The 12,693-nt window shown below is 42.6% G+C and overlaps 1 protein-coding gene across 2 annotated transcripts in view; it reads left to right on the top strand.

Annotated features, from left to right (window-relative positions):
* Positions 1–12,693, top strand: part of Hydin (HYDIN axonemal central pair apparatus protein) — a 360,278-nt gene that overhangs the window by 168,301 nt on the left and 179,284 nt on the right. For both annotated transcript variants that reach the window (XM_076915883.1, XM_076915885.1), the window contains exon 19: positions 12,414–12,652. In XM_076915883.1, the coding sequence (XP_076771998.1) occupies positions 12,414–12,652 (239 nt within the window). The remainder of the gene's footprint in view (positions 1–12,413; positions 12,653–12,693) is intronic.

Below are 12,693 nucleotides of genomic sequence, written 5' to 3' on the forward strand. Positions count from 1 at the left end.
CAAGAATTGGGGTAACTAGGAAAGATGGGAAAAAGAGTTCAAAGGACTAGTTTTTTCTTACTGTACACTTTCTCTAGAACCATTTACCTCACTACATTGTGTCTGTATATGCAAATGATAATAACAGAAACAAAATTTCAGCCCCCCCCCCCCCCATGGCACAGAAAATACTATATATACAAAGTACCACCATTTATATAAGGCAATGTTTGGATGCAAACAAAAGGGGTTTTTCCTTTAGTCTTAAAATATATCTGCAAAGACAAAGAAAATTACTAACAATGGCTACCTCTGGGGATGATGGCCAGGAACTTCCCTTGTGTAAGGTAGAGAGAAAGGAAGGAAGGAGGGAGCGAGGAAAGGAGGGAGAGAGGGAGTGCTAAAGAGAAGGGATGGCTGGAGAATCACTCAGGAGTAAAGCATTTATGTGGCACATACAAGGTCCTGGGTTCAAGTCCCAGGTCTGTAAACTGGAGAGATAGGGAGAGAGAATTACTATATTGTTTTAGAGGACACTTATTCACTGAAGGGAGTGTACCACCCTTGTCCAGTCCTTCTACAAATAACATTCTTCTAGAACAGCTAAAGATGGGGAGGGGGACCACTTATCACCCCACCGTGCAGATGACTACCACTAAATTTGAGGTATTTACTCTCCAGTGTTTCCCCCTGAGGCCTATGTACTCCCTCCCCCAACCCTGAGGGATAACATAATTTTTGTTGCCAGTTCTTTTCGTTTCCAACATATCAGCATCAGTCAGAAATATTGTACCAGTTTATAGCCAGCCCCTCACCAGATGTAAAGTGTGATGCCCCCTCCTACCCTCTTACCCATGCTGTTACTTTTGCCAAACCCAACAGATCTTCTTTTAATGTTCATTGTAAGTTTGCGTTTCTTCCATCTTCCAAAGAATGTCCAGTGAGACAGGACATTTTTCACGTGTCTGTTGACCATGAAGTAGAAATTATTTTTGAGCCCTGACCCATTGCTGGCACTCTGATGACCAAAGGGAGAAACAAACCAAAAATAGGACAGCTCATTTCTTCAGAATTCACAATTGCACAGAAGAAAACACAGCCAGATGATACAATGTAAGCTCAGAGGAGAAAGTAGCCAGTTCTGTCAAAGGAAAGCGTGTTGCCAGTCAGAAGATTTGACTGGAAGCTTGATAGCTAGACACCAGGAAGACAGAAATAGGCGTGCATTAATGTACAATGACTGTACTTGGTTCATTTAGGATGGGCAGGTGACCTGCCCTAGGCATCAAGTCTAGAAAAGGCACTGGTGACCTCTTAGTAGGTCTAAGACTACAGTCTCCAGACCAGAGCCATGTATAGGATACCAATCCTGACGGCAGATTGCCATGTTTGCAGAGAGTCTGGGTGATGTCTCAGAAGTGCCTGAGGTCCCACTAAGATCCACCCCAAACCATGAGTTCCCAGTCATAAAGGGGAGAAGGACTTAGACATGAACCAAACAGAACGAAATATAACCAAGCTCGACCGCTTTTGCAGTCTGTGTGCTCTGGAGCTTGTATGAGATGCTTTTGAGTGAATTGGGGTCATTTTTATAGAAGAGATGCAGAGATGTCTAAAGGGGGCTCAGGATAGCATTCTAGACAGTAAGGAGCCATTCCAGAATCTTTCACAGAAGAAGACCAGGCTCAGGTCTGTGTAGAATAACACCATTGGTGATGTGGATGAGAAAGTAACATGAGTAAAGCTCACTGTTTCTTGAGTGGACAAGATGTGAGATGGTCAGCATCCATTTCATTTCATCTTTATAGAGCACATCCAGTGAAATGTGACAGCATACACCTATAACCCCAGGGGTTGTGTGTTCAAGGGCATTCCTCAACATGCAGAGAGAGCCCTGTTCCAGAGAGAGAGAGAGAGAGAGAGAGAGAGAGAGAGAGAGAGAGAGCACAGTTTACAGATGGAGAACCTTCGACCTAGACTGTAAAACCAGCCCAAGGTCACCTAGCTGCAGATAGCAGACTCCAGAATTGACCGCTAAGCCTCGTGACTCCACAGCCCACACTTCCCAGTCATGACCCCGCACAGCCTCCCTTGGAAAGCCTAACATCAGTCCTTCTGCATCTCCTTCTTAACCCCAAGTTAATTGTTTAAAGTAGCAAAATGACTCATTTCAAGGGAGAAGGGTCTATGACTCCAGATGCCATTTAGACAACGAAAAGGGGGCAGGCCTCAGTGAGACTCTATTGTTCTTGCCCCACAGAGAACGGACTGTCTGCTGAGATAATAGAAGTCTACCACATTCCCTCGCAACACACGTTGTTATCTGCTTCCCCCTATTTCACAGGAGGAAACCTCACGGGTCTCAAATGGCAAAGGAGCTGTTGTTCCCCAGCTCACCGTGCTATTTTCTTCAGGCTCCATAGTCATTAGCTCTGCATAACAGCAGACCCATCGAAGCATACACTGTCAACGTGACATGTGCAAACAATAGCGACCGCTTCCACCTTTTATGGAAAAATATTAAATACATGACAAGGAAACTTTTTTTTAAAAAGCCCTGGCTGATTTGCCTTGGGAGCTGAACCTGCGTATGAAGCAGGGGATGTAGCCCATCTTACAAAGCAAAGGCAGATGTTAGCATTAGAGATGTGGGACCTTGTAAGGAGAGCTCGTCAGTAATCGCCAGAGGGCATGGAATTCTGAACTGCAAAATATCACAAACTCTACCCTTCCCACAGACACACAGACACGCGCTCACGCACGCGCGCACGCGTGCGCACACACACACTCACACATAGGCATGCACTTCCTATATATGTTAGCTATGGGCTGTAAAAATGGCTGACTTCCAAGCCCTAGTTTGATGAAGAAGAAGAAGAAAAAAAAAAAAAAAAAAAAAAAAAAAAAAAAAAACAGAGATAGCCGTTACTGTCTGTTTTTTTTTTTTTTTTCCTTAATTATGTCCCTTGGGTAGGGGGTGCCTTCAGAGACCAGATGTCAGATCCTTGGCTCTAGAGTTAAAGGTTGTTGTGAGCTGCCAGATGTGAGCACTAGGATCAGAACTCCATACTCTGTAAGAGCACAAGCCCATGCTCTTACATAGGAGTTATTCATCTGTAATTGTCCTTACCATATACTGACCATAAGCACTCAGCTTATACTGACTACTTAACCACCGAGCCATATCCCCAGCTCCAACTGAAGCCTTAACGGGAAAATTTCTTTGGAGGGCTTGCTTTTGGCATCTTTGAAAGAAATGTATGGAAGCTTATACTCATGAGCTACTGCTAGGTTTCAAATTCTCATAAGCCTACTGGTTTAAAACAATACTAGTTTGTTATCTGTTTCTATGGGTCAAGAATCCGGGCCTGGTCTTGCTGCATCCTTCTCATAGGTTCACTGAGGGCTGAAGTATGTTAGCCGAGCTGCATTTCTCTTGGGGGTGTGGGTGGGGGGTTACCTAGAGTGGATTCTTCCTCTGACCAGTGGTAGAAGAAGGATCTGCAGAGGAAGGAGACACAGCTCAGATCCTCAGTTTCCTAGCAGATTTTTGCTTTGCAGTTGAATGGCTGATAGAGCTCTCCTATCTCACTTGCTATCAGCATAGACTGCTCTCAATAGCTACTGGGTCGCCATAGCTACCCTATTATGTGGCAATTCCTTAAGGTCTCTTCAGGCTCAACATTTCCATGGTAAGAAGTGTTCAGTCACCTTAGGGCCTAGTGAAGATGATCTCCCCATCTGAAGGTAAACTGGTTTGGAACCTTAACTGTATCTGCAAAATCCCTTCCCAGGACCACACAAGCACCAGCATTTGACTGAATAACAGAGAAGATAACTGTGTGCCCCAGGAGATGGACATCTTAGGGTCCATCTCAGAATTCTTTCAACCACAAATCTCCATAAACACTCCTTTCTAGTAAGAATGTTAAATCTTAAATTCTTTCTCAGAATCCATCTTTATTTTCCCAATGTCATAATCTATTTTTTCCAGCAAAACACCATTAAGCTCACAGTTGTGAGAGCAGTTCAGATTTGTGTCACACAATAGTAGCAGTTGTGATTTATGGTCACTTACATCGCAGGAGAGCCCGGCACACACATGGCTGTGCTTAGCCAGCACTACCACCTCATGTGGGAGGCACAGTCAGAACTCAAAACTAATTAGGTCAGTAGACTAAATGGCTGCTGTCTTAGTTACTTTTCTATTGCTATTTTATCAACATAATCCATGCAGTTTACAGGGCAAGGGAAAAAAAGGATTTATTTGGCTTGCAGTTCTGTAGGGTTAACAGTCCATGGTAGCAAGCTACAAGCTCACATCTCAAACCACAAACTGGAATCGGAGAAAATCTTTTGAAACATCAAAGCCTGCTGCCAGTGACATACTTCTTTCAGCAAGGCCACCCCCTCCTTACCTTCCCAAACAGCCAACTGGGGAGGGACCAAGTGTTCAAATGCTCCATTCTTACAGGGAAGGGAATCTCACTCAAACCACCACAGGTGACATGTTCCAAGCCCAACACTTGGAGAGCAGCTAAGCAGGGAACTCAAAGCCACATCTGTTTTCCCCCAGAGCCTCCTTTCCTAACCTAGCTCCATCCATTGTTGTCTTGCTGTACTGGGGTCTTTTGTTAACCTACTTTTCCCTCCTCTAACAGAAAATGCCACTCTGACTAAGCCCTCCCACAAATGCAAGGGCACCCCTGAAAGTCAAGCATCAGAGCACACAGGCACGTTAGACCAGGCTGACTTAGCCTCGAGAGCGGCCCAGGACCTTAGCAGCTGGCACTTTATTGCACCTCAAGCTTAGATTCTATGATGTATTTTTGCTGCCTGGTTTTATGCCAGGCATTGATTAATAACTTTCATCAAAAAGAAAACTGACTGATTCAGCCCTGGAAAGCAACTTGAGTCTCGTTCCCAGAGCATCCAATCCATGTCAGCAGGAATCAAATAAAGATGGCAGACATCCATCGAAAACTGATGTCCCCTGACCTGAAATAGCACTCCCACCAGCCACAGCCTCACTTCCTTGTGTATAGCGTGGTCAGAGGAGGAATATAAATAGTCAGAGTGAGAAAAATGACTTTGACAGTGTCTGCTCTAAGAGAGGCCATGCTTTTTGATTCTTTTTTTTTTTTTTTTAATGGCAGTGATTTATGTCTGTATTGTAAGCCAGGTCTCGTAGATGAAGAAAACTATATAGAACGCTCTGAAGTCACAAATTGGGAAGAAAGGCCAGCAGAGTACAATCTTTTCACCCAACACTTTCTTATCGTCTCCCCTGCTGTCTCTCTATATTTTCCTAATAATGGATGACTGTGAAGTCTGGGCCCATGGTTCTCAGGTTTGAAATGCCAAGCCAGTCTCTCACTGGGAACCTTTACTCTTCCAGACCTGAGATTTGAGGGAGTTGGAGCTGGTGGCACACCTGCACAGTGGCTATGGTCTAAACTAACGAAGTAGTTTTGTCAGCAGCTCCCTATATCAGTCTCCCTTTCCTGGGGACCCAGACCTGGACTACATTTCCCAGCCTCCTCCTGGGGTAGGTGTGGCTGTGCTTGGGAGTGCTAGCTAGCACAAGTGGGTAGAAGTGATGTGCACTTGCCTTCTTGGTGTATACATCCTAGCACCCAAGCCTCCATCCTGCCTGTGTTGCCGTCTAGTGATTTACCAATGGCCAGGGTGATGGAATGTGTCACAGTCGGCTCAGCTGAGGGGTGTGTGTGTGTGTGTGTGTGTGTGTGTGTGTGTGTGTGTGATGACTCTGTAGAATAGAAGCCAGTCCTCAACTCTGTCCCAACTTGGTAACAAGCTGATCCTGTGTCAACCCATTGAGCCTCAGGGGCCTGTTAGAGCAGCTGTTATTTACTTATCTAAAAGTAGCTGTCCAGAATCTCAAAACTGGAAGTGTAAAAATGCCAAGACAGGAGAAGGACTGCTTAACCCAGGATGACAAACTCACTGCCGTCTATTGCTTTAACTGTGTAGGTCATGCTGAAATGATTTCATTCAAAGACTTCAATCTCCAGTAACAAAGATTCTGGGAGAACCAAGGCAACTTTGGTCCATTTTTAAATGGCTGTAGAAGATGAATTTGCATTTATAGTTCTTCTAGAATTCACTTTGGTGCCATCTTTGTGATATATGTCCTAGAGGATTGTTCTGTTTTCACTTTAGGACCAGTTTTTAAAAAAAAAAATCTTTGGGGCATAAATTAGTAAGATATGTCAGGATTTCTTTAAACATAATCCTGTGATACTCCATTCTGATAGTTTCTCCTATCAATAACAGTTTATCTATACTCCTGAAAATTAAGTGTACAGGAATATCTTTTTAATTATACATGTGAGGGGAGTGTCGGGGCATATGCATATGGGAGGGTGTGTAAGCCCATGTTATCACATGAAGGCAAAGGATGACATCATGTGTCCAGCTCTGTCACTCTATGCCTTGTTGCCTTGGATCTCTCACTAAACCTGGAACTATACTGCTGACCAGTGATCCCCAGAAATCCTATTGCCACTTGCCCCACAGCTGGGGTCACACTCACACAGGAGTGACCGCACCCAGCTTTTTACATGGGTCCCGGGGATTTGAACTCAGGTCCTCATGCTTGTACAGCAAAGGTTTTACCCACTGAGCCATCTCCTCAGTCTAAGAAATGTAAAATGGCAACAGTGTATCTGAATGCTGGAGAAGCAGGAACCGATAGATACTCTACTAGGGCGGGGTGAATGTGAGTAAAGAGGGGTCAGAAAGATTTGGGGAAACAGAGTGCATCATGCAAGATTTAGCTCCCCACCCCACAAGTGTCAACTATCTCTATCCAAGTCATAGTGTGTCTAGGACAATCCTTAACGTCTAATTGCTTTCCTCTACTTCTGTGTCTCTAGAATGTTCCACGTTCAGAGATTATAAGAAAAGCTAAGACTTTCTACTTAGAGTCAAACCTACGATTTCTATTAGTGCCAACGCTGAAGTAAATTTTCCCGGGCACCATTCATTACTCACCATTTGTAAATCTGAAAAAGAGAAAAAAAAATGATCTTCTGGGATTCATTTAATTCATTTACATTTTCATATGCAATTTACTTGTTTCCCAGATAGGCTTGCAAAGCACCGGGAAATGGAATTAGCTTTCTGGCCTGTCTAACAGGATCTATCCTCAGTTTCAAATTGGAAAGTGAGCACGTGGGTTTAAACCTTAGGTTTTCCTTGTCCGAGTACCATGAGTCGTGGGTTCCTAAGAGAGTGATGTTGAATCCCACTGACCAGATCCAGCCTTGCAGTCTACACTGGAACTAGGCTGGATTTGGAATGTCACCCTTCGAGACATCGCCTGGTGGCAGACTCTTAAATTCTACTCGTAATAAGTACTTTTTTTTTTTCTCATTTACAACAACCATTAGCACAGCCCTATTTTAAACCCTCCACAAGTTTGTCAGGACTTTTCTGATTGACAGGCACTATTGTATGCGAGTCTCATAGAGTTGCATGTATCTTTATATTCTTTCTTTTTATTAGAAATACACTTTGGTAATTAAATGAAAGAAGGATATGTGTATTATTTTTTTTTTAGATTTCTCCTTTTTTTTTTCTAATTTTATATGTATGAGTGTTTTGCCTGATTGTATGGATGTGCACTCGTCTGTGTGTCTGGAGCCCATGGAGGTCAGAAAAGGGCATCAGATCCCTGGAAATAGGGTTACACATGGTTGTGAGCATCCATGTGGGTGCTGGGAATCAAACCTGGGTCCTCAGAGAGAGCAGTGTGCACTGTTAACCACATCACCATCTCTCCAGTGCGGCAGAGGATGACTTTAGACTGGAGTAACCTGAGTGCAGAGAGCGAGTTTTACAGTCGCTTCTAAATACATTGTTTTCCTCCCTGCGCTTGATTTCGTTTGGGGGTCTTCTCCTAATTTTCAAGCAAATAATCACAGTCTTATCTAATGAGCTGGAGAGTTTGCCACACTATTCTGGAAGCTCAGAAACCATCTCCCTGGCTTTTATTTTTGTAGCCTTTTCTCGACGCAAGCAATAACTAAACATGTTGCATAAGTAATATCTTCCCTGAAATAGAATGAGAGTTAAATGAAAGGGAATGGCTACCAAAATAGGGAGAAGATGCTTTTTATTAATTTTGTACAATTAGAGAGAGTAGGTTAGGCTTTTTTTTAATCAATAGTAATATAATTAGGAACACAACAGTTGTTAATTTGGTCTAATTTCACATTTTGGGGAATAGTACATTTGTCACAGTCAGAAGGTTCGAACTTGCTCTGGAGCAGCACCCTGCTCTTTAGATTTTCTCAGGCACTTCCTCCCTAGCCTCCTCCTGGCTTGCATTTTTGTTGTTTACCTGGCTTCTCTCAATGTCGCATCAGCTCCTAGGGGTTGGGGAGGAGAGAGCGTGCTTTGGGTATTTTTGTATTTCCCACAATAACTGAACATCAGGTCTGTTGAATATACATGTGCCGCTGCACTTGGTAAAAAGTCTCAAAGCCAGTGTGCTCACCCAATGCTCACCCAGTTTGTAGGTGACCAGGAGGAGCGGCTGACCAGTTGGATATCAGAATCATAATTTTAGCAGTTCTCCCAAAGGCTGAAAGTCTTACAAATGTAAATATCAACTATTAAGACCTAATTTTGAAATTCAAAATAAAGAACTCAATAGGTTTGTTTAACTGCACGTTACACTCGGCTGAAGAGAGAATTAGTGAACTGGATGAAAACTGAGCAGAAATCAGCCAAAAAAAACGTCAGGGAGTAAAAGTAAGGAAATGTAATTAAGAGGCTAAGAGGTGGCACATCGGTTAGCTACGCCTCTCTGTGACAAGATAACCAAGATAAACAACTTAAACAGAGAAAGGCTTACCTCTGACTCCTGGTTTCCAAGATTTCCAATCCATGACCTCTCGCACCCTTTGTCCCTGTGATTGTTTGGTGAAGCAGACCCTCTCACTTTATGGCAGTCAGAAGGCACAGTGCAATGAAGAAATGTTCAAGTCCCAGGATCACCTCCAAGGAAGCCCTAGTGACCTCACTTCCTCTGACTTGGCCCCGCCTCTGAACGTATCTACTGCGTCCCCAGGGCACCACCACCTGGCTGTCAGTCTCAGTGAGCCCTCGGTGGACACTCTAGGCCCAACTATAACTGAGAGATAATTAGGAAGTTCTAAAATGGCAAGAGATGAAGGACGAGGCAGAAATAATATTTAAACAGACACATATTGATAATTGTCCAAAAATAAAAGTAAATCAAACCAAGGCCTCTAGAAAGAGATCAAATTCCAAGCCGAACGCACTACAGGCTCTCAAAGTCAAGGGCAAGTTCTAAAAGTAAGATATAGATATAGATATAGATATAGATAGATATATAGATATAGATATAGATATAGATATAGATATAGATATAGATCACCCCCAGAAGCAGACATCATAAGTAAGATATAGATTACCCCAGAAGCAGACGTCATAAGTAAGATATAGATCACCCCCAGAAGCAGACGTCATAAGTAAGATATAGATCACCCCAGAAGCAGACGTCATATTTTAATTGCTGTTTATAGCTTGAGTCTTTTTTTTTTTTTATTTAATTGACATCTTGACCTCACTTTAACATCTGAGGCTTTCCTCTAAAACTGGGATGCAGGATTTGAAGGACTAGTAAGTACAAGCAGTACATTCCATTTACCCTACATAACTCCAGGGAAGGGACCAAAACCAATGTATAGTGGGTCAAAATGAGACATGCCTCCACCTAATACAAGGAAGAAATATCCATTAGTTTGAGCTGTGAGAACCAGAATTAAGTAGATTACCCTACGTAAGAGTGAATACGCCGATGTCAAAGAGTTTGAATAAAAGACTGATATATGCAGTCACTGATTTTTAGTTTACTTTTTGACACAGGATCTTGTTATTCAGTTCAAACCGGCCTTGAACTCAGGCCCCCCGCCTCCAACTTTTGAGTGCTGAGAGAATAGGTGTGCACCACAATAGCTGGCTTCATTTGTCAAATATTGATGAAGTGTCTGCTGCACACACTGTATTGTACATGTAATATAGCTATTACTATAGCCTACTACAGACAGTTAGGATATGTTTGTTTAAAAAAAAAAAGAAAGCTTAACACACAAACCAACGACAAACCCCCTCCTATGTAGAGCTTATATTCCACTGCAGGGGGCAGACAATAAGCATGGTAAGTGAAGCATGTACTGTGTTAGAAGAGAGTAAGTGATGAGGAGAAAACTCTAGAGCAGGTGACAGTAGCCGGGGATGCTGAGGGTGGTTAGCCACTTCCAGTGCGATGGCCAGAATAGGGTTGCTCGGAGTCACGCCCAACTCTGAGTTGGCCTTGTAGTGGATTTCAAAAACAAGCTTAGAATTTTAGCTAATGAGATTCCTTTTAATATGAAGATTTTATTTATTCATTTATTTTATGGAATTCTTTTAATTCTGATAAAAACCCAGTAAAAGCCGGGGTGACTTCCCACCATGTTTGTTTTTTAAAAGCCGCTCATCTTCACTCAGATTCTACAAACTTCTCCTAGGAGAAACATCTCTTTCAAAATTCCAGAAGGGATGCTGGCCCTCCCGGTGGCATTTCAGAATCACGAGGTTAGAGCAGATAATTAGTTAAAAAAAAAAAAAAAAAAGAGCTTGTCAGAAACCCAAGTTTTCATCATGGGGAAGACACACAGCAAATTTTCATGGACCATTCCAAAGCTGGAGGGCAGCCTTGATCTTCAGACTCAGGCTGCTATTTGAAAAAGGAAGTTAACAAACATCCAGCTTCTTTGGTTCTTTCCACAACCACGCCCCCCCCCCCCCCCCCAGAAACCCCCTATCCCATTCCCCCTCCTCCTGCTTCTATGAGGATGTGGACTCACCCACCCACCCACTCCCACCTCTCTGCCCTCGAATTCCCCCACACTGGAAGATCTTCACTCAGGATGATATTTTCTAGTTCTATCCATTTGCCTAAGAATTTCATGAAGTCGTTGTTTTTAATAGCTGAATAGTACTCCATTGTGTAAATGTACCACATTTTCTGTATCCATTCCTCTCTTGAAGGACATCTGGGTTCTTTCCAGCTTCTGGCTATTATAAATAAGGCTGCTATGAACATAGTAGAGCATGTTGTCCTTGTCTTCTGGATATATGCCCAGGAGTAGTATAGCTGGGTCCTCAGGTAATAATATGTCCAATTTTCTGAGGAACCACCAGACTGATTTCCAGAGTGGTTGTATCAGCTTGCAATCCCACCAACAATGGAGGAGTGTTCCTCTTTCTCCACATTCTTGCCAGCATCTGCTATTACCTGAGTTTTTGATCTTAGTTATTCTGACTGGTGTGAGGTGGAATCTCAGAGTTGTTTTGATTTGCACTTCCCTGATGACTAAGGATGTCGAACATTTCTTTAGGTGCTTCTCAACCATTCGAGTTTCTTCAGTTGAGAATTCTTTGTTTAGCTCTGTACCCCATTTTAATAGGGTTATTTGATTGTCTGGAGTCTAATTTCTTGAGTTCTTTGTATATATTGGATATTAGCCCTCTATCAGATGTGGGATTGGTAAAGATCTTTTCCCAATCTGTTGGTTGCTATGTTGTCCTATTAACAATGTCCTTCGACTTACAGAAGAAGCTTTGCGATTTTATGAGGTCCCGTTTGTCAATTCTTGATCTTAGATCATAAGCCACTGGTGTTCTGTTCAGGAACTTTTCCCCTGTTCCCATGTATTCCAGGCTCTTCCCCACTTTCTCTTCTATTAGATTCAGTGTATCTGGTTTTATGTGGAGGTCCTTGATCCACTTGAACTTGAACTTTGTACAAGGAGATAATAATGGATCGATTTGCATTCTTCTACATGCTGACCTCCAGTTAAACCAGCACCATTTGTTGGAAATGCTGTCTTTTTTCTACTGGATGGTTTTAGCTTCTTTGTCAAAGATCAAGTGACCGTAGTTATATGGGCTCATTTCTGGGTCTTCATTTCTATTCCATTTATCTTCCTGCCCGTCTCTGTACCAATACCATGCAGTTTTTATCACTATTGCTCTATACTACAGCTTGAGGTCAGGGATGGTGATTCCTCCAGAAGTTCTTTTATTGATGATAATAGTTTTTGCTATCCTGGGTTTTTTGTTATTCCAAATAAATTTGCAAATTGTTCTTTCTAACTCTATGAAGAATTGAGTTGGAATTTTGATGAGGACTGCATTGAATCTGTAGATTGTTTTCAGCAAGGTGGCCATTTTTACTATATTAATACTTGACAATAATCCATGAGCCTGGGAGATCTAAAAAATTAAAATAAAATGATGTTTGTCTCTAAAGTTGAATTCTGTGGTGCAGGTCATTTGAAGCAGAGGGTTTTGACACATTCAAGACTCATTTAACTTGTAGTCTTCTGTTGCAGGCAAACAAAAAATCACTTTGGATGGTTACACCCAGTGAGGGCACAGTTCCTGCAGAAGATGACATCCCACTGACATTGACTGCTAACCTGGATGATATAGTGACGTTCAAAGACATGGTCATCCTGGAGATTAAGCACAGTAACACCTATCGGATCCCAATCCAGGCCACTGGGATTGGTTCTACCATTGTTTCTGACAAACCGTTTGCTCCAGAACTCAACTTGGGAGCACATTTTAGGTAGGGAAATTCCATGGGGCAATCGTCTAGGTAATTATATG

This window comes from Arvicanthis niloticus, chromosome 18 (assembly GCF_011762505.2).
Source record: "Arvicanthis niloticus isolate mArvNil1 chromosome 18, mArvNil1.pat.X, whole genome shotgun sequence".
NCBI lineage: Eukaryota > Metazoa > Chordata > Mammalia > Rodentia > Muridae > Arvicanthis > Arvicanthis niloticus.